The sequence below is a fragment of the Chionomys nivalis genome, chromosome 5 (genome assembly GCF_950005125.1).
Source record: "Chionomys nivalis chromosome 5, mChiNiv1.1, whole genome shotgun sequence".
NCBI lineage: Eukaryota > Metazoa > Chordata > Mammalia > Rodentia > Cricetidae > Chionomys > Chionomys nivalis.
Window position 1 is genome coordinate 100,539,117 of NC_080090.1, and position 21,630 is coordinate 100,560,746.

At 51.0% G+C, this 21,630-nt stretch overlaps 1 protein-coding gene across 1 annotated transcript in view; it reads left to right on the forward strand.

The window, feature by feature from the left end:
- The window catches only part of Gli2 (GLI family zinc finger 2), a 154,358-nt gene that overhangs the window by 85,199 nt on the left and 47,529 nt on the right, over positions 1-21,630 (forward strand). Inside the window, exon 2 of the mRNA XM_057770795.1 lies at positions 9,990-10,095. Coding sequence (XP_057626778.1) covers positions 10,037-10,095 — 59 coding nt within the window. The 5' untranslated portion in view covers positions 9,990-10,036. The remainder of the gene's footprint in view (positions 1-9,989; positions 10,096-21,630) is intronic.

Sequence of the window (21,630 nt, forward strand, 5' to 3'; positions counted from 1 at the left end):
ATTAACAGTTTTTATACTGCTCCCATGCCGATGTTTTGATTGTGTGTGTGTGCTTGTTCATATACGTGTGAGTACATGTATGTGGAAGCATGTGTACATATCTGTCTGGAGGCAGAGGACAACCTTAGGTGTGGGTCCTCAGGACCTGTCCACCTTTTTGGTTTTTTGACAGTGTCTCATAACCTGGAACGCACTGATGAGCCTGAGTTGTCTGGTCAGCTAGTGAGCTGGCAGGGCTTCACCTGGCTCCTCCGCACTGGGAGCTTAGCTTCTCTTGCAAGCACCGTGGCCACTGATGCCAATGTGGTTCACGGGGACATAATAGTGGGGTGTCACAGATGTCCTTTAGAAAGGACCAAATGCCCCAGACTCTGGCCGCACAGCCAGATGAAGAGGGTTAAACAGGGAGTCGGTCACAGGCACAAGGAGCAAGGTGTTGGGACCACATCTTCACCAAGTTCGTTTACCAAGCTCCGCCTCTGCAGTGGGTGCAAGGAGCACGGGACCCCAGGCCCCAGTTTGTTGACTGCTTTTTTTCAGGTCTGTGAACTTGGATGGATTCTTTTTCTCTCTCTCGTCTCTCTCCCCCCTCTCCTTCCTTCCCTCCCTTCGTGTGTGTGTGTATGTGTGTGTGTGAACTGTGCATGCCCATGTTATATGCATGTGTGTATAAGCCAGAGCACAGCCTCAAGTGTCATTTCCCAGGAGCTGTCTACCTTTGATTTTGGAACTCAGGGTCTTTCACTGGCCTGGAATTCCCCAAGGAGGCAAGGTTGGCCGGCCTGCAAGCCCTGGGGATCTGCCTGTCTTTGCCTCCCCAGCTATAGGACTACAAGCAGACACTACACCAAACTTTTCTAACGTGGGTTCTTCTAGGGGATCAAACTCTGGTCCTTGTGCTTGTGAGACAAGCACCTTAGCAGCTGCGCTGGCTCTGCCTATAGAGTCAGGACTTTTCAGAGTCCCTAGAACTACAGTCCTACGCGTCACATCCGCTGTTTGTTCTGGGGCTATCACACAGCTTTCTAGGAAATGGGTTCTACGAACTAGACAGTTGCCCCGCATATTCAGGCTTGACCTATCTAATGTTTCTTCTGACCTTAAGATTCCCTAACCCGGGGCTGGGGAGATGCTCAGATGGCAAATGCTTACCTTGCAGGATGTGGACTTGGGTTTGATGCCCTGTGTCCACTGAGAAAGCACTAAGCTTGGTGGTGTGTGCTTGTAACATCATTGCTAGGGAGGTGGAGACAGGCAGCTGCCAGGTCTCACTGACCAGCCTGACAAGCCTGATGGCTGAGCTCCAGGTCCCAGTGAGAGGCCTTGCTTCAAATGCAGAGAGAGAAAGTGGCAAAGAAGGAAAGGGGAAAGAGGATCAAAAGGAAAAGAGAGGGAAAGAAAGGAGGAAATGTGGATGGTGTCTAAGTGACACCAGAGACTGTCCACTCGCACACACGCATGTGCACACACACATGTACACACGTGAACAAGGATACACAAAGTCCCTAACTCTGGACCCACTGGTCAACGAGAACTGGTTGAGTAGCCCCTGCTGCTCCCCATGACAGATGGACATCATTCTTCATATTAAAAGCATCCTGTGAGGCAGGGGCCTGTGACAGTTTGTCCTGTGGCTGGTTCCCGGGAACACATGCCATTTATGCAAGACCCTGAAGACAGGCGCGCTAGGCCTTGAGGACTGAGGTGTCCTTGCTTCTTAACTGTTTTAGTGCCAGCCTTTCTAGCTCTGAGGCGTGGGCCTCGAGAGCACTCGGCCACCTGAGTCCGCCTGACTGACAGGCTAACCTTGGAGGCTGTCCACACGGCAGAGTGGGCTGAGGACAAGCCCAGCTCAGTGAAGACTCCCAGCTCTGGTCCACTCCTTCATCTTTACAGTGCTGAAAAGTCTAGGTGACCCAGAGGCTACATCCCTAATGATGCCAAGGCCACGTGTCTAGACATTGTATAAATGACGGCTACCCACACATTCCTTTGTCGTTTTTACCCTGTACACAGTGGCCACAGGTACTGGAGAGGCACGTGGGGAGTAACCAGCTGAGCTGTCTGGGGATTGGTGCCCAGGATGTGATGGGCAACCAAGAGGGCTTCATTTGCCAGAGCCCCTGTCTGCAAAGCTATGGATCCTGCCCTTTGCATCTTGTTTTGCTTTTAGTTTTCAGCTTTTGTTTTTTGTTAAGACAGTGTCTCATTTGTTAAGACTGGAATTGGTCGATTCAGCTAGGCCAACTGCCCGTGGAGCACCAGGAATCTGCCTGTCTCTCCTTGCCCACCACAGCGATTTCAGGCATGTAACTCCACACCCAACTTTTCCTTTTCCAGGAAATAGAACTCAGACTCAGCTCCTCGTGCTTGTGTGACAAACACTTTACTGCCTGAGCCATCTTCCTTCACCACCTTTTCTGATCAAAGACATAAGTGTCACTTGTTACCCATGTCCTTCTGCTAGGAGGAGAATGACCCAGTGAGCCATCTGGACAGGAGTGAGAATTCCTTGCATTGTCTTGCCAGCCAGGCTTGTTCGCTTTGGAGGGAAGTGATAACATAATTGCCCTAGATTTTACTTAAGACACAAGGAGCTGGACAGTGGTGGCACATGCCTTTAATCCCTGCACTCCGGAGGCAGAGGCAGGTGGATCTCTGTGAGTTCGAGACCAGTTGGTCTATAAGAGATAGTTTCAGGACAGGCTCCAAAGCTACAGAGAAACCCTTTCTCGAAAAACAAACAAACAAAAAAACAAAACAAAACAAAAAAACAGACACAAGGAAGACCCTTTTACTGATGTATCTGTGTTTGTGCATATGCAGGCACACTCACACACCTGCGTGTATGTTCTCAGACGTCACCCTCAGGAACACTGTTCACGTCCTCTGAGACAAGGAGTCTCATTGCTCTGCAGCTCACCAGTCAGGCTAGGCCGGCTGGCTAGTGAGTCAGGTCTCTGCCAGTCCTCACCCCCCCACACACTGGGACAGTGCCTACCACTCACCTTTTGCCCAGGTTCTGAGGATCAAGGGCACCACGCTTGCTTTCTTGATCCTTGGTCATAGAGACAACCACAACACTGGCCAGTCAGCTCCAGCCAGCTGCCCTTCCTTGGCCTCATCGCCCTGCAGGCTGCACTTATACATGCTCGAGCCTTATCACACATAGACCTGTTGTAGTACTTATTTTTCCTATTGCTGGGACAAAATACCCAACAAATGCAATGTGGGAAAAAAGATTTAAAGAAATTCTCTAGGAAAGGACCTGGCTTACAGCCCATCCTGATAGGAAGGCACCGGAGCAGGAACATAGATGTCTGGTCCTTCACAATAGGAAAGCATGGGAAGGGGAGTATAGGTGTCTGGTCCATCATGGTGGGAAGACATGGGCGCAGGAACACGGGTGTCTAGTCCGTCGTGGTGGGAAGACGTGGGCACAGGAACACAGGTGTCTGGTCCATCATGGTGGGAAGACATGGGCGCAGGAACACAGGTGTCTAGTCCGTCGTGGTGGGAAGACATGGGCGCAGGAACACAGGTGTCTGGTCCATCATGGTGGGAAGACATGGGCGCAGGAACACAGGTGTCTAGTCCGTCGTGGTGGGAAGACATGGGCGCAGGAACACAGGTGTCTGGTCCATCATGGTGGGAAGACATGGGCGCAGGAACACAGGTGTCTGGTCCATCGTGGTGGGAAGACATGGGCACAGGAACACAGGTGTCTGGTCCATCATGGTGGGAAGACGTGGGCACAGGAACACAGGTGTCTGGTCCATCGTGGTGGGAAGACGTGGGCACAGGAACACAGGTGTCTGGTCACTTTGCATCTGCCCTTAGGAAGCAGAAAGAGTTGAGTTCTGCCACTCAGCTTGTTATTCAGTCCAAGACCCCAGCCCATCTGTGGGGGTTTGAATAAGTTCTTCCTCCCATGGTTTGTGCGTTTGAGTACTTGGTCCCCAGTTGGTGGTGTGGTACATTTTGGGAGTTGGGGAGGTTTGGACTATGTCTTTGGAAGTGGGCTTTGAGAGTTTTAGAGTCACACCCTTTCAGGTTTTCTCTCTTTTTTGTGTTTTCTGTTCAAGATGTGTCCTGTCAGCTTCTCTTCCAGCTGCCGTGTGTCTCCCTGTCACAGTAGACAGTTATCCTTCTGCACCCATAAACCAGATAAACCTTCCTTCTATACATGGCATAGTTCATGATGTTTGCCGCAACAACAGTACAGAAACTAATATGCTGTCCCACACTCAGGGTGGGTCTTCCCTGCTCCAGGAAACCTTTCTGGAAACACCCTCATAGCTTCACCCAGGAATGTTTTTCCATGGTGATTCTACATCCCATCACACTGACAGTGAAGAGCAACCAGCACACCACCTATGTTGTGCAAAGGCTTAGCAGGTACCTGGCAACAGGGCTTCTCAAAGAAACAAGCTTCTTGGATCCACTCACACAGGACACATGTCTTCTGAGATGGTTCCATCTTGTAGTCATAACTGAAAGGGCAGGAAACTCAGAGGTGCCTGTTCTCCAGGGCGTAGGCAGCCTGTGCTGTGGGAGAATGCTCTTGTACCCTGTAAAGATTGGTCACTTGTGTTGGTTTACTAAAACGTTGACTGACCAGTAGCCAGGCAGGCAGTATCGGTGGGGCGATCAGACTAAGAGAAGAGGAAAGGCAGAGATGCAATCATCAGCCAGATGCAGAGGAAGCAAGATGAGAATGCCTTACTGAGAAAAGGTACCAAGCCACGTGGCTAAACACAGACAAGAATTATGGGTTAATTTAAGTTGTAAAACTAGTTAGTAATAAACCTGAGCTAATAGACCAAAAGTTTATAATTAACATAAGACTCTGTTTCTTTGGGACTGAACAGCTGTGGGACTGGGCGGGACAGAAACTTCTGTCTACAAGCCTGGAAGGCTGGGGTGCCTCCAGTCTGATACACAGGACCAAGTCTATGGGTCATGACGAGTGGGTAGTCTCTTGTCCCCCTCTCTGGGAGGTGTCTCAATGGCACATGTGACTTATCTCAGAACCGTCCTGTGGCTGAAATGACTTCTAGTTGTGTTTCCCTGACTCACGTGTTCCGAGTTCTCTGAGTAAAGACCCCACTTCGCTCACCACTGTGGTTGTCATGAGGCCCTAACGAGTTCAGCCTCCAGGGAAGGACTCTTTCTGCTTCCTGCTTCCGTCCAGCAGTTTCCTCACACGAACGTCTCCTCACCAGACCCTACCAGCCAAGGAGCATGTGGTGTTTGAGTTAGCATACAAAAGTTTTGGACTTTTAGTGGCAGTCACCTCCACTCCACCTCCTGTGCAAGATCAAAAACAAATGTGCAAAATGTGCATTTTTCCAGGGGACAGGGCGTGGGCTTTGAACATTCTCCATTTTGAGCTTCTTCCTCAGAAACTTGAAAAGAGAGACATTTCTTTGAAATAACATATGGTGTGTGTGTGCGCGCGCGTGCATGTGCGTGTGCATGCGCACTGTGCTGGAAAGACATGATTTAATCTGGATTTCTTTTTTTCCTTGAAAAAACAAAACAAAATAAAAAACCACAATGAAAACATTGTGTGGAATGATCAGATTCAACATGCCAGCTGAACGCTGGCTGGCTTTTTTATTTATTTAGGTGTGTGGATCTAAGTGTGTGTGTGTGTGTGTGTATGGGTGAAGATGTGTGTGGATCTATGTCTGGTGCATGTGCTTGTGTGTGTGCAGGTGCACATGCATTTTGTAAAGACCAGAGCAGGACATCGGTATCTTCCTCTCTCACTCTCCACCTTTTCCTTTGGACAGGGTTTTTTTTTTTTTTACTTATTTATTTTTATTCTTTTTTAATTAAAATTTCCACCTGCTCCCCATTTCCCATTTCCCTCCCCTCCTCCCAAATATTGCCCTCCCCCCACTTCCCTCCCCCTATCCCCACTCCTCTTCTCCTCCCCTCACTCCATTCCCCCTCCCTCTCGTTACTGAAGAGCAGTCCAAATTCCCTGCCCTGCGGGAAGACCAAGGTCCTTCTATCTACGTCCAGAAAGGTGAGCGTCCAAACAGGCTAAGCTCCCACAAAGCCAGTTCATGTATTAGGATCGAAACCTAGTGCCATTGTCCTTGGCTTCTCATCAGTCTTCATTGACCGCCATGCTCAGAGAGTCCGGAATCAACCCATGCTTATTCAGTCCCAGACCAGCTGGCCTTGGTGGGCTCCCAATAAATCAGTTCCACTGTCACAGTGGGTGGGTGCATCCCTCGTGGTCCTGATTTTTTGCTCATGTTCTCCCTCCTTCTGCTCCTCATTTGGACCTTAAGAGCTCAGACCGTTGCTCCAAATTGAGACTCTGTCTCTACCTCGATCCATCGCCAGATGAAGGTTCTAAGGTGATATGCAAGATATTCATCAGTATAGGATAGGGTCATTTCAGGTTCCCTCTCCTTAGTTGCCCAAGGTACCAGCTGGGGACATATTCCTGGACACCTGCGAACCCCTCAAGAGTCAAGTCTCTTGCCAACCCTAAGATGGCTCCCTTAGATAGGATATATACTTCGCTGCTCCCGTATCCATCCTTCCTATATCCCAACCATCCCAATCCTCCGAGCTCCTCCCATCCTCCCCTTCTCATATTTCTCATCCCATTTCCCCTTTGCCCCATGCCACCTCACCCGCAAGTTCCCAGTTTTTGCCCTGGAATCTTGTCTACTTCCCCCTCTTGGACAGGGTTTTCCACTGAACCTGGAGGTAGGTTGGCAACCAGCAAGCCCCAGGGACATTTGTCCCTATCCCCTACAGCACTGGCTGCCAGGTGGCCGTACTCAGCTTTTTTTTTTTTTTTTTTTTTTTTTTTTGGTTTTTTGAGACAGGGTTTCTCTGTGGTTTTGGAGCCTGTCCTGGAACTAGCTCTAGACCAGGCTGGTCTCGAACTCACAGAGATCCGCCTGCCTCTGCCTCCCGAGTGCTGGGATTAAAGGCGTGCGCCACCTTCGCCCGGCCGTACTCAGCTTTTATATAGGTGCCAGGAATTAGAACTCGGGTCTTCATGCTTGCACAGCAAGTGCTCTTACCCACTGCACTGTCTTCCCAGCCCAAAGGTAGCTCTTGTTTCCTGTTTCTCCTGGTGTTCCTGGGCGGCTGCTGTGGCCTCTGTATGGCAGGGAATCCTCTCAAGAGCCAGAAGCTAAAACATCCTCACAGAGAGCTTTGGCAAGTGTTTGTTTCTGGAAGCTTCCATCAGGAGCTTGAGGGGGATGACCTCCACTGAGCTGAAATATCCAAGACTTCAGATGAACCGGTGCTAGCCTTCATCCCTTCACTTACTCGCATGAGCAGTTGGGTCAGCGAAGACTGAATGGTGGCTGTGGGTGTGAGCCTGAGTGTGAGCCTGAGTGTGACAGAACGAGTGTGTGCTGGCCTGTTACAGCAGGGCTCCAGGGACTGGGCTGCAGGCTGGTGCAAGGGCCAGTGGGCCAGTGAACTGTGCGTGGTGATACAGAGGACCGTAGACACGAGCCACAGAAAAGGGAGGCCATCTGCTTCTATGCAGCTTAAGATGCCAGAACCAGGCTGGTTCAAGTGCCTATTGTCCCCCGCTGGCTTCCCACTGGGTCTGGTTTGCCAGTTTAGTATGTCAGAGAGATGTGGTTTCTGTTCACTTAGTCCCTAGTGGAGAGCTCCACAAGCGTGGGACAGTGAAGTTAAAATTTCAGAAGCCTGGAGAGATAGTTCAGTGGGCCCGACTCAGTACTCAGTACCCATACCTGTACCCTGAATGTGACTCTAGCTCTGGGAGATTGGTTGTCCACTTCTGGCCTCTATGGGTACCTGTACACATGCAGCACACATGCATACGCACACGCGTGCATGCACACACACACACACGCATGCACATGCAGACACCACGCACACGCACTAAATTAGTAATCTTTTAATTCGGGAGGGAAAGTTTCCTCTCGTTGAGAATTCTTCCCGTTAAAGCAGGTCGGGCAGCTCATGCTACGATCACAGCAGTCAGCAGGCTGATAATCTTCAGAGAGAGGATTGTCATACATTCAAGGTCAGCTCGGGCTGCCACATAAGTAAGACTCTGTCTCCCACATCCCCTGAAATTGATAGCAAATCGAAATGTCTACCAACAGCTTAACAGACAATCAAAATATGGTACATCCCTACAGTGGAATAGCATTCAGCCTGAAAAGGAGGAAATTACAGCCTGTTCCACAAACGGATGAACCCCAAGGACATACGCTGAGTGAAGTAAGCCAGACACAAAAGGACAAGGGCTATACTGATTAGCAAAGACTGACTGCAGAGTGGCGGTTGTCAGAGAAAGGGACTGGTGGGCTGTTTGGTGGGGACGGTCCCCTTTAGCGTGCTGAAAAGTCCTGTAGGTGGAGTGGTGACCGCCTCGTGGCGTGAGTGGTGAAAATGGATGTTTGTGGGCATGTTCCCGGATGTGAGGTGCATGTGTTGTATGGGTGATGTTTGTACATGCACATGTGCATGGAGGCCAGAGGTTAGTCTCTGTTCATTCTTCAGATGCCGTCCACCTTGTTTTCTGAGACGCGGTCTCTCGCTAGGATCTGAGACCTGGCCGTGGGGCTGGGCTGTCTGGCCAGAGAGCCCGAGGGATCCTCCTGTCTTTCTCCTCAAAGCTGGGTTTATGAGTGTGCACCACCTCGCCAGGCTTTTCATGTGGTTTCTGACTTTGAATTTGGGTCCACTCAGTTATCTCCCCAGCCACGCATGCTGGCGGGTGCCTCCAGGACTGAAACCACCAACACGCGTGTGTCAGTTCGGAGCTGAGTCAGCCCCCGACTGCGCTTGGCTTGTGCTCAACAAATCATCGTGATAATTGCAGGATGCTCTTTGCTTATTGAAAGAAAATGCCTGGGTGCCCCAGAGGCAAACGTAATTATAGGCTTTAGGAAAACAGGGCCTTTTAACAAGTAGGCTGGGAAAAGGCTAAAGGACTGGAGCGTTCCCGTTCCTCTGTGGATGCTTCCCGCAGTCAGAAGGCCGGTGGCCAGGGAAACGGGGCTGGGTCTGACTGCGTATCGCTCACATCATCGGGGCTGCTGACAGCTCCGTGTGCCTGGATAGACGCGCTGAAATAAGGCTGCTCCTCGTAGTCTGAATGCTAGGAAATTCTCTTCCATGGTACTGTGATAAAAGAGTTAAGTTTACCATTGTTTGGGGCTGGGGAGATAGTAAAGAACTTCCCATGCACTCATGAGGATGCAGTCGCCACACACGTGTCAGAAACCTGGAGTGGTGACATGTGATGTGCTTGCTATCCCAGCACCGGGAAGGCAGGGACAGGTGGGTCACTGGGACTAACCAGTCAGCCCAGTATAATCAGTGAACCCCAAGTCCCGTTGAGAGACCTTGTCTTATAAAGCAGTGTGGATAGCACCCAAAGACAACACCTGAAGTCGTCCTCTAGTCTGCACATACATGTGAACACATGTGCACACACGCGCACACACACATGCATGCATGTACGCAGAGCAGAGAATTAGCTATCTAAGCAAATGCCCCCAAACCAGGCCTGACCTTGTTTCGCAGATGGTTCTAGGTAAACATGTACAGCCCATGTGCACAGTGAATCTAATGTAGCTACCTGACGCTACTGAAGCCACACGCAGCCAAGCCGGGGTGGGCAGAAGCTGGCGGGAGTCGGAGCCTGTCAGCGCTGTCAGCCCTGATTTGCGGCCAAGCTGGGTTCCCCAAGTTCAAAGAGCATTGAGCTGCTTGTCTTTGTCAAGAGCACGGCTGGGGATCTTTTATGTGGAAGATGTAGGATTCTCAGGCTGGCTTTGATTATTTATTCATCCCCTTCGTGAGTGTGTGATAGCGTAGGCATCACGGAGTCCCTTGTCCTGACCACTCTCGCTCAGGAATTCATGGAGCTTAAAGCCTTTTGAAAATTGTTTTTCCAGGGAGGGGGAAAGTTTTTGAAGTCCTCTCTCTCTCTCTCTCTCCCTCCCTCTCCACAGTTCCTCAGCAGCTCCTGCCGCCTTTCCACGCACCTTTGCCGATTGACATGAGACACCAGGAAGGACGGTACCATTACGATCCTCACTCAGTCCACGGTGTTCATGGGTAAGTGTTGGCTTCCATCTGCTTGTTGCTCCTGGTGTGCAGCCACTATTCACCTGTGAGCAGGTGATACTCGCATACTAGCCACCTTCTGGTTTCTTCTGAGTAGCAAGCTCGGGTCACATGTCATCACTATGGCTTGGGACTTTAAGCTTCCTCGTTGGTCCCAACATGATTGGAGGCTCATCACCCATCCAGTATCCCAAACTCAAGTCAGGAATATAACCTTAGGTATAGACTGCCCTGGCATAATGGTTTGGAGCCCACCTTTTTTACTACCCCAGGTATCCCCTCCTTTTTAAAACAAGCCCAGGGTGATGCCTTGGGGTCTCCTCCTGCCTCCCATCTTGAGGTCCCCAAGGAGAAAGGCAACATCTTGATGTACCTGGGCATTTCTACTCAGGACCTTCAGCCCCTGGCAGAGGTCATTCTCTTGGTGTTTGCTCTGTTCTCAGCCCCTCTAGCTCCTACACCACCACTCTCCTAGCAGAGGAGAGACCCCGTGACTCTTCCCACTGCAGTGACAGAGAACATGACCAGAGCAACACGAGGAAGGAAAGTTCATGGTTTGAAGCTACAATCCATTGTGGTAGAGAAGTCATGGCAGCTGGTCACATGGCATCCACATTCAGGAAGCAGAGCAAGATGAATTCCGGTGCTCAGTTGGCTTTCACTTTTTTTTTCAGTGTGGGGCCCCAGCCCATGTCATAGTGCCTTCCACAGTTAGAGTGGGTCCTCCCCAAATAACCTAATGTAGAAAGACCTTATAGGCATGTATGTGTGTCTCCTGCGTGGTTCCCATTGCCAAGTTGAGCATCAGTATTAACCATCACAGGGGTCCGGGCCTTGGCCAAGTCCCTGCTCTCAGCCTCTGCTCCGCCGTCCACGCTTGGGAAGCGAGTCCCTCTGCCTGTCCCCTTCCCCTCCCACTCTACTCTGGCCTTTGTCTGTATCAAGTTGCTCTCTGGGGTGCTGACTCACACTGCCTGTCGCCTGCCTTTATGACTGGCTCCTCTAGAACCCCCTCAGCTGCAGAGCAACCTCCTGAGGAGAACTGAATGCGACCCTGTCTGGATTGTAACACTGTTGCCACAGCAGAATAGGCTGTTATCATACGTGCTCCACATAGACTCTGAGCTTCCCTTGGGGCTGTACTGACAATGACAGACACATAGAAGGCACACACAGAGTGTTGAGCAGAGAGTCCCCGCTGGTACCCCATTGTGAGACTCTATCTCCCACTCGAATAAAATTGGTCAGCATAGCCCTGCGCTCCGATGTTCAAATCATTGTGCCTTTGCTACATTCCAGCCAGCCCACCAGTGATACTGTTTCAGCACACCTACTGCCTACTAGACAGTAGACAGAGTCCCTACCAGACAACCAGGGACTTTGGCTTTCTTTTAAAACAAATTTTAAGTTTAATGTTGGGGAATGACAAGATGGCTCCCTGAGTAAAAGTACTTACAGTGCAAGCCTGGTGACCTGAGTTCAACCCCGGGGACCCATGTAAGGCAGAGGAGGAGAACCACGGTTGTCCTCTAACCCCCACATGCACACACACACGCACCCACATACACAGATAATGCACCATGCACAATAGCCAGGTTTTCATTTTGGAGTAAATTCAAGCATGCAGAAGTTGTAAAAACTAGATAATATAAACAGCGTGTCCTCCATTCAGCTATTGAGACATTAACATCCTGTATCATCCGATACCAATACGGTGAAGTAACTCACATATCTGATACAAATGTGGATAGTTTTCCCTTACGTTTCCTTGGGCAGGATCTCACACTTGAGTACATGAATTTGTGTGTATGCAAGCGTGTGCACACACACAAGTGGAGGCCAGAGCAGGACATCAGACACCCTTCACTGTCACTCTCCTTATTCCCTAGAGATAGAGTTTCTCCCTGAACCTGAAACTAGACAGAGCCAGGAAGCCTCAGTGTCCTCTGGTTTCTGTCTCCCCACAGCAGTGACTTACAGATCCGCAGCCATGCCCAGTTCTCTAAGTGGGTGCTGGGGATTAGAACACAGCTCATGTCTTTCACAGAAAGTGCTCCTGTCCACTGAGCTGTCTCCATAGCCTCTTAGCCATGGTAGTTACCTTGTTGTTCACTGACTTCCGTGACCTTTGCAGCAGACTGGATAGCTAAGGGGTGTATGCTCACTTCCTGTGGCTATAACAAATGACCAACACAGCGGCTTAACAACACAAATGTTTGCTCACGAAGTTCTGGAGAGAACACGTGCCTCTGTCTTTCCTCATTTCTGGGAGCCTGCATCTTTTGACTTGTAGCCCGAACCTCACAGCATCCCACCTTTCCCTGGCACCCGCCCTCACGCCGCTCCTCCCCTGGTATGACATTCTTCATGGCTGTCTATTTTATCAGAGGCTGCTGCTTTTAGAGGTGGTCCAGCTGGCTCCAGGATCATCTCTGCATCCTAACATCTTCCCCCAAATCACAACTATGATGCAGACAACATTGACAGGTTCAATAGATGAGCATGCATGCCTTCTTAGGGGCTAGTCCATAATCATTTGATATCACTGAGTCCTGATGCAGAGGCTGGGAGGTAGCCCATGCGCTGGTTTAGGAGACTGGACTCTGGGATGTAGCCCAGGAGGATCTTGCCTGTTAACCCCACTGCCAGGAAGCAGTGTAGGCCCTGTGACTTGCTAGGTCATCCTGAGAGGCTCCTTAAGAACATCAGGTTAGCTGGTTTCCACCAAGAAGGCCAAGAAAGGGCTGGCCTAAGGCTCTGGAAGGCACACCTCCTCATTCCTACTCCCTCCATCCCAGGTAAGAACTAGACAACGCCTGTAAGAAAAATGGCTCCGTAGTTCTGGCTTCCGTGATTAATGTGGTCCGAGCCTTGTGGAGTCCCCAATCCATCAAGCCCAAGTGGTAGTCTGCTTGCTACCACCAATGTGTCTAATTACGCAAACGGCACGCGACAAATGAGGTACCGTGGCATCTCTTGTCAGTAGAGTCTAAGCCCCGGCCTGCCTCTCGGAGCCATAAGCTTCTGCTTGCTGCTGGGTGCACTTGGTGCTCCGCTCAGCCCCTTCCTGCCCCACACTGCTTGAACACTCAGATTCCTGCCTGTGGCTCTTAGGATCCTGCTAACTCTGGGAGCGGAGGATCCCAATATGCAGGCTCTGAGTTCCGCGGTCCCTGGCCTTTTATATGCCCATAGGAGAACCTCGATCATACCCAAGGACTTGCTGTCATCTCAGTCCTGCCAGGCTGCCTGCCAGTGCAGAAGAGGTGGCGAACCCCCAAGCCTCATTTTTCTTATTTATGAAGCGGGCATATCTAGTGAACGTTAGGTTGCAGACTGGAGGCTGATGGAGCCATAGATCCAGTTTCCTCTTTCTTAGAGTTGCCGTGAAGGAAATGGCAAGCTCCCCAAGAGTCTGTCTGCAGATCTACAACCCCATCCCTTGCAGACTCCCCCAGGTGCTGTGATTCCAGGAGAGTGGCGGGAGCCAAGGAAGATCCCCAAGGAAGTTTGCAGGCCTCGGGTTGCTAGACTCTGAGACGCCAGGGGGCTATGCATATACTGGGAACACCGCAACTCGATGTGGCCCCCCTCCCATTCTGTCACATCCGTGGAGATCCACATCTCCACCCCAGATGCACCCACTGTGGAACACCCACCAGTCATGTGACAGAAAACCTCCCCTTCTTCTGAGACCTCTAAGAAGGGACCTCAGCTCTGCGGTGTGGTCCTGAACACTCCTTGGAGCTTTTGTCATGCTGCTGTATGTCTGTCTGTCTGTCCATGGTGCTAACCACTCTTCTGATAAATCTCTTAACAAAATGGCTGTCCACCTTAGTATCCCCGTTGAATGCCAAACCCAAGACCTCTCACTGAGATGATCTTAATGGTGGAATCCTCTGAGTTGTCATTTGTATCAGCCACAAGCCCCTTTATTTGCGGGACTATGGAGATGCATGCATAGGAGCCGAACCTGAGAACAGCCTCAGCTGCTGTTCCCAGGAGCTTGCCTTTTTTTTTTTCCCGTTTGAGACAGGGTTTCTCTGTAGCTTTGGGGCCTGTCCTGGAACTAGCTCTTGTAGACCAGACTGGCCTCGAACTCACAGAGATCCGCCTGCCTCTGCCTCCTGAATGCTGGGATTAAAGGCATGCGCCACCACTGCTCAGCGGGAACTTGCCTCTTAAGATAGGGTCTCTCACTGACCTGTAATACCCACACAAAGTAGGCTATTATGGGTGGCCAGCGGGCCCTGAGGTTCTGCCTGTCTGTCTCCCCAGCAGAGGATTGAAAACACACACCATGAATTATCTTCCTCTACCGTTCTTCACATTGTCGTCATTGTTATCATCATCATATTCTTTTACGACACTGTCTCTTACTGAACCCGGAGCCCACCATTTCAGCTAAGCTAGCTGGTCAGCGAGTTTCTCGGATCAGCCTGTTTCCACCCTGACGCTGGCCTAACAGACACTTGCCACCACATCCAGATTTTATGTGGGTATTTGGGGAATCCAAACTCAGTACTCATGTTTGCCCAGTAAGCACTTTGCTCGCTGAGTCATCTCACTGGCTCCTCAGCTTTTTTGTATGTGGCGGGGGAGGGGGGATATTGAGACAGGGTCTCATTTTTTAACTCTGACTGGCCTTGGATTCAGAGGTCTGCCTGCCTCTGCCTCTAAAAGGTGTGTGTCACCACCACCCTTTTTTGTTAGCTTGGTTCAGTTCGGGTCCTTATGCTTGAAGGTGAACAACAGTTTCCTGATTACGCCGTTTCACTAGCCCCCCTGAGTTAGGATGGAGCAGCAGTCTGTGGAATAGGTTTGGAAGCATGCTCTTAGAGGTTTGTTACTGTGGGTCTCCATTTACCTGTCCAGAAGAGGGTTCATCACAGGTGGGAGGACAGACTGGGGGCACAGGTAGGTCAGAAATGGGACTCGGGGAGGAGGGAGTCTTTCTCCTCAGTGGAGGACTTTGGACATTTGTCTCTCCGTGGCCCCAGGAGCAGGGATGATGGTCAGATGTGTCAGGGTACCTGGGAAATAGCCATGGGATGAAGACCAGGTGAGAACTGCTGGGGATCTGTGCTGGCTAGTTCTATGTCACCACAGGCTAAAGTCATCTCAGAGGAAGGAACTTGAGCTGAGAAAAATGTCTCCATAAGATCCAGCTGTGGGCAAGCCTGTAGGGAATTTTCTTAATTCGCAATTAATTGGGGAGGGCGCAGCCCATTGTGGGTGGTGCCATCCCTGGTGGTGGTCCTGGGTTCTGTAAGAAATCGGGTTGAACAAGCCACAAGAACAGGGTAGTAAGTAGCATCCCACCGTGGCCTCTGCATCAACTCCAGATCCCTGCCCTGCGTGAGCCCTGTCCTTTCTTTGATGATAAACTGTGATTGGAGGCATAAGCTGAATCACCAGTCCCCTTCCCTGCCAACTTGCTTTTGGCAAAAATCACACTTCTTCCTGATTATCGTGTATGGCGGTATGGCTCATGATGCCCATGTATGGCGGTATGGCTCATGATGCTCTTTTGTGGTGGTATTGCTCATGATGGCCATGTGTGGCAGTATTGCTCATGATGGCCGTGTGTGGCCGTATGGCTCATGATGGCCGTGTGTGGCCGTATGGCTCATGATGGCCGTGTGTGGCGGTATGGCTCATGATGCCCGTGTGTGGCGGTAAGGCTCATGATGCCGGTGTGTGGCGGTAAGGCTCATGATGCCCGTGTGTGGCGGTATGGCTCATGATGCCCGTGTGTGGCAGCATCTCCCATAATGTTTGTGTACAGTGATACTGCCCCTGAACTTATAGTGCAACATCTTGGGTCTGTGGAAAACACCAGCGATGGGGGTACACTGGTCAGGGCTTCTCTGTGACCCTCAATGTGGACACGCTCCCAAGATTTCAGAGAAAGAAATAAAGGCAGCTGAGCCTGGAAATAACCCCGCCTGTAGCATCTGCAATGCCCATGTTGCCATGGGAAGAAGGGAGGCCTTTGCTCCCCTCTGGGCGTCTGCTCTTAGAACAGCTTTGCCAGGGTGTTGGAGGGAACGTGGGGGAGTGTGGCGGGGCTGGTCTCCCAGAAAAGAACCACTCTCTTGGTGCACATTGGGCACTTTGTGCCCTTGAGCGGAAGGCCAGCTGATGGTTTGGTAAGCTGGTGTCCGCTTCACTCTCGGTGTTGCTTGCGGGTCCAGCTCTGCTCTGGGCTTCCAGAGAAAGCCAGTCGGAACTGCCCTCAGCCTGGAAGACTTGAGAGGAACCTCTCAGGGTAGCAAGCCCCAAGTCTGAGTGATCTGGGATGTTTCTCTTTCAGACGGGTCTCCCGTAGCTCAGGCTGGGCTCAGACTTGCTCTGTAGCTGGGGATGACACTGGACTTCTGATCCTCCTGCTTCCACCTCTGGTGCTGAAATTACAGATGTGCACCACCACCCTTGATTTATTACGTCAGGGATGGAACCCAGGACTCGGTGTGTGCCAGGCAGCCCCTGCCACCCGAGGTCCCTCTCCACCCCTTCTCCCCACACATGTCTTAGATGTTTGGAACCCAGCTTCAGACATTCTGATTTTTCTAGCCCAGGATGAGGCCTGGGGGATCTGCTTATTTGTAAATTTACACAGGCCAGTGTTTAGGGATGTCCCTACTTGTTTTATATCCAGGAACAAAGCCCAGAGCTGTGGGCTGACTGCCCTTTCAACAATAGCAATAGCCACCTCTGAAATGGGAACATTAAAATCTCCTGTGCCTCTCCCGCTCACAGCTGAACCTCAGCCCCACCCCAGTTGACCTGACCTCATTCATACCCCAGCTTGAAGAAGGCATGGAGTGTGTGCTGGAGAGTGACCAGTGTCCTGCTGTCTTCTCGTGCCTAGCCTCCATCACTTCCAGCCACCCCACATTCTGTGTCCGACTACAGCAAACGACTCCCTGCAGATCACTTGGTCCTGAGTTAAACTTAGTTTATAGTTCTGCAAGGCCACTCTTCATAGAGGGCAGAAAGGCCCCAGCTGGGGACAGATGGCTCTGGGGTCTAGCTGTCAGTTCACGGAAAGTCAGCACGCTGGCTGGCGTGTTAAGGAAGTAGATGGAATGCCAGGTGGTGGGCACACCTTACGCAAAGTCCCCCAAGGGAACCGTTTTACAAATATGAGTTCCCGCCTGTTCCCAGCAGGAGCATACAAATAAAGATGCCAGCCCGTAAATTGGCACACTGTCAGTTAAGATGGTCATTTCTTTGCCAGGACTATACTCAGCTAGCTGACTTTCTAGTCTGGGGGCTTTGAAAATGGCTTTTCCAAGGTCGTTGTTGATGATAAACACTCACCTGTGACTTACTAACGTGATACTAGGGCTTGTGACATCTTCAGCCATTCAGCAAGGGCAGCAGCTGGGCAGGAGGAAGTGTGGCTGATTGCTTCTGGATTCTTGGCTCCGTACCTGTTTGTGGGCCGCACTGTATCTGCTTTGTGCTCCTTAAAGAACCGTCTTCTCCACAGGCAGATGTGTATGCTAGAACCCGGAGGGAGGGGACGTTGGAAGGGCATGTCTACCTGTTTCCTGGGCTGAGGTGCTAGGTGACTTGGAGTCACCTACCAGGAGCCTCGCCCCTCCTCTGCCATGGCTTCCCCAGCTATGTTGCCGTCTGTCTTTGGAGCTCTTTCTCTCTAAAACCTGCCACAGATCAACAGACAGGTCAGCAGACAGAGGGAGAACCTAGAGCAGACTGTGTGGACAGCCTGCCCTGGATGGAGTGGCATAGCCATGAGAGGACCCTCAGGCAAAGAGACCTCTGGGTCTGGCCAGCTGTGAAGTAAAATCAAGACCTACTGCCATGCAGGCCTGGAAATGCTGGCCCTCCCCATCCATAAGAGGGAAACTCAGACACCGCACGGCAGGCTGCCTCTTCCTTGACATGCCCTGTGTGTTACGACTTTGTTGTGATAGATAAGGAGAGAATAACTTGAGAGATTTATTCAAACTCAAGTTCCTGGGACTTCAGTCCATGGTCGCTGGTCCCATCGTCAGGAGCCTGTGGTGAGGCAGAGGCACGTTAGTGGATCCTGCGACAGATCCTACTCACCACGTGGCAGCCGGGAAACAGAGAATTAAGAAGGAGCGAGAGGTGAAACACACCCCTTTGGACTTAGAGAGATGCTGCAGGTGGTTGTGTACAAGTTGAGGACTGAATTCAGTCCCCTAGAACCCACTTTAAAAGCCAGTTATGGGGGTGTGCATTTTTAAGTCCAACAATATCATCAGTTACTATGTATCTATCCATGGGTTAATTCCTTGACGGTTAATTAATCCGTTGATGAAAAGCAGATTCCTCATGATCCCATCACTTCCCAGGACCCTCCCCTCCCCCTCCCAGCTGTTAGCCAGACGTTTTTAACGCATGTGACTGGAGGGACATTTCAGTTAACTGTAACACGTTCATAGTCATGGCACAGGTAGGATTTGAACTCCAGGCAGTGTGATCCCTGCCGCCATCTCCCCCTGCTCTGAGAACACCCGATTCTCTGCCCAGGAACGAGCTCAGTGGCCTAGGACAGACAGCTCATTTATAATGGAATCTGGCCCGTAAAAGTTTAATGAGGAGCTTGTCTGATAAGATGCCTCGTCTTTGATCTTTTTGAATACCAGCTGCTCGCGTAAGAGACGCTTCCTGGCCTTGGCTTTGGGGAGCACTGATGAGGTCAGCTGGGGGCCCAAGCCACTGGGGAGTAAAGGTGTAGTCCTGTAGACATGGGGCTGTACAGAAGGAGCGTGTTCTCAGCAGTCACAGGGACAGGCTTCTGGCCAGGATGTCCTAGGACATCAGGAAGTGATGCTCTGCTTTCACTCCTGTCCCTTGGGGTTGTTTCTGTTGGACATTGGCCACTCTGAACTCTCAGAATGGAGGCAGAAATCGGTAGGGCTGGGATATGGATCCTACTGCGTATTCTCGTTACATACAGGGCTGGCTGCTTAACCACCACAATCCTCAGTTTCTTCTTCTCTAAAGGAGAGTGTACCCTTGTAATGGTTAACTTTGTCAACTCCACAGTATGCAGATTTCCTAGGAGGAAAGTCTCCAGTCCTGCTGTGAGGGAGTTTCTAGATCCAGTTAATTAAGAAGACCTACTCTCAGTGGGGTGGTACCCTCCCGTGGGGTCCTGGACAGAAAGACTGTAAGAGATTGTAGAGCACCAGCGTCCGTGTCTCTCTGCTTCCTGACTGGATGCCGTGTGCAGCTACCTCACACACCTCCCCACCATGAGGGACTGCACCCTTACACTGTGACTCAGACTTCCTTCCTCAGTTGCTTCTGTCGGGCACTGGGTCACAGTCGTGTGGGAAGGAACCACAGAGCACTGTGGGATTCACGTGAGGATAAGTGAGTTTATCACATGTGGCGTATGCTGTAGTTTGGGCCTAGTTTAGAATGTTGTTCTGTTCGAGGCTTGATCCCCGCCCTGTGGTGCTGTGGGCAGTGGTGGAACCTTTGTGGTGGGTGGGGATTAGTCGGGGGAAGTTGCTGTTGGTGGCATTGCTCTTGGAACCGGGCCACCATGAAGTAAAGAAGCTGCCCCACCGTCTCCTCCTTACCTCCCTGTAATGTCCTCTGCCATGACAGACCCCAGTCAGCAGGGCTCAGTGCCTGTGGATTTTTTAAACTAACTCTGAGCCAAGACAAACCATCCTTTTAAATATGTGTGTTCACACGTGAGTGGGCACATATGTGTATATGTGCATGTATGTATAGGAACAGGCAGAGGACAATTCCTCTGTCACCATCCACAAAGTCTCTCTCACATCCTTAGAACTCAGCGATTTGGTTAAGCTGCCCCAGGAATCCTCCTGACGGACTTCCAAACACCAGGGTTACGAGGGTATACCACCACGACTGCTTTTATTTTATTAAACAAGTTCAGGGACTTGAACTCTGTTCTTCATTCTTGAGCGATAAGCACTTTAGCAATGAGCCATCTTCCCAGCCCCAAACTTTTCTTTCTTTCTGAGTTGGTTTATCTCAAGTATTTGGAAAGCTGAGTAGCACACACACACAATGTGTGTGGAACAGTTTATGGTGCTTTCATGGGTTGTATTCATACATGAGTGCACACACAGACACACTTGCACAGCTGAATTCATACATGAGTGCACACATAGACACACTTGCACAGCTGAATTCATACATGAGTGCACACATAGACACACTTGCACAGCTGTATTCATACATGAGTGCACACACGTAGACACATCCTACACACACAGAAAAGAAAGATAAAAAGGAAGGGGAGAGGGCAGATCCTAAGTTGATAGGCTGAGAGGGGTGTGGAGCCTAGCACAGGAAAGCAGGATGGACGCCTTTATCAGCAGGGAGGCCTGCCTCCCTACGCCCACAGAGACTGTCGGAATCCAGTGAGGGGTCGATACAGTGCTGCTGAGGAGAGAACCTTCCCCAGGCACGCACTCGTGGGTACTGCCTTCGAGAGAAAGTTTATTCAAGCCCAGGAGAACTAACCCATCTAGCTTTGATGGTCTAACAGGACATTCCATGTAGCTCTTGGCAGGGCTGAGCTAAGTCTGCCATGCTTATCCTCCATCCCTACACTTTGCTTTCCTGAAAACATCCTCCTCCTCCTCCTCCTCCTCCTCCTCCTCCTCCTCCTCCTCCTCCTCCTCTTCCCTCTCCTCCTCCTCCTCCCTCTCCTCCTCCCCCCTCCGAGACCAGTATCTACCTATTCCCACCCCTGGCTTTGACACTCTAGAAGATTCCACTCCGCAGTGGTCAGTCAAGAGTGTCTTAGATAGTAGACCAGGACTCTACATCCCTAGATTGTAACCAGTGCCCAGGTCCCGGAGAGAGGGTTTCGCTTGGCAAGGCTCTTCTGACCTTTCCCCAAGCCCAGCTGTGTTCCTAGCCCCACTATTTACCTGCAGCAAGTCCAAGGCTATCTAGAGCCCCAACACCCCGCCTCCCAGAACCTTAAAGTCAAGCACCTTGCCACAAAATCTCTCCCAGACAGCTAGCTCTTATCTTTGAACTTGTTTTTCTTTTCTGAGGCAAGATCTCTCGTGTGTCCCAGGCCAGCATCTAACTCACCATGTAGCCAAGGATGGGCTTGGGTGCCTGCTCCTTCTGCCGCTGCCTCTGTAGGGCTAGAGTTGTACCCATGTGCTACCACGTCTGATTATTCCACGCTAAAGCTGGAACCAGGTCTTCATGCAGGCTAAGCAAGCGCTCTCCCAGCTGAGCTCCGTCCCCAGCCCCTCCCTCCAGGCACATCTGGAGCTGGTCTGTGGAACAGCAGTGCCTTCCTGCCCTTCTGGCTCTGGGGGAGCTGAGATAAAGAAAGGGGGGTGACCAACTTCGGTTAACTGTTGCAGCTGGGTTTTTTAGGACCACTCTGGATGGCCTTTGTGGCCTCCGTTTTATGACCTCATTTCCCTACACAAACATCAGTGTTTACTTAGTGAGATATCTGCTCTGGGGTCAGCTCCAAATGCTGATTGCTGTACAAGAGCCCTGCCGAGGGGT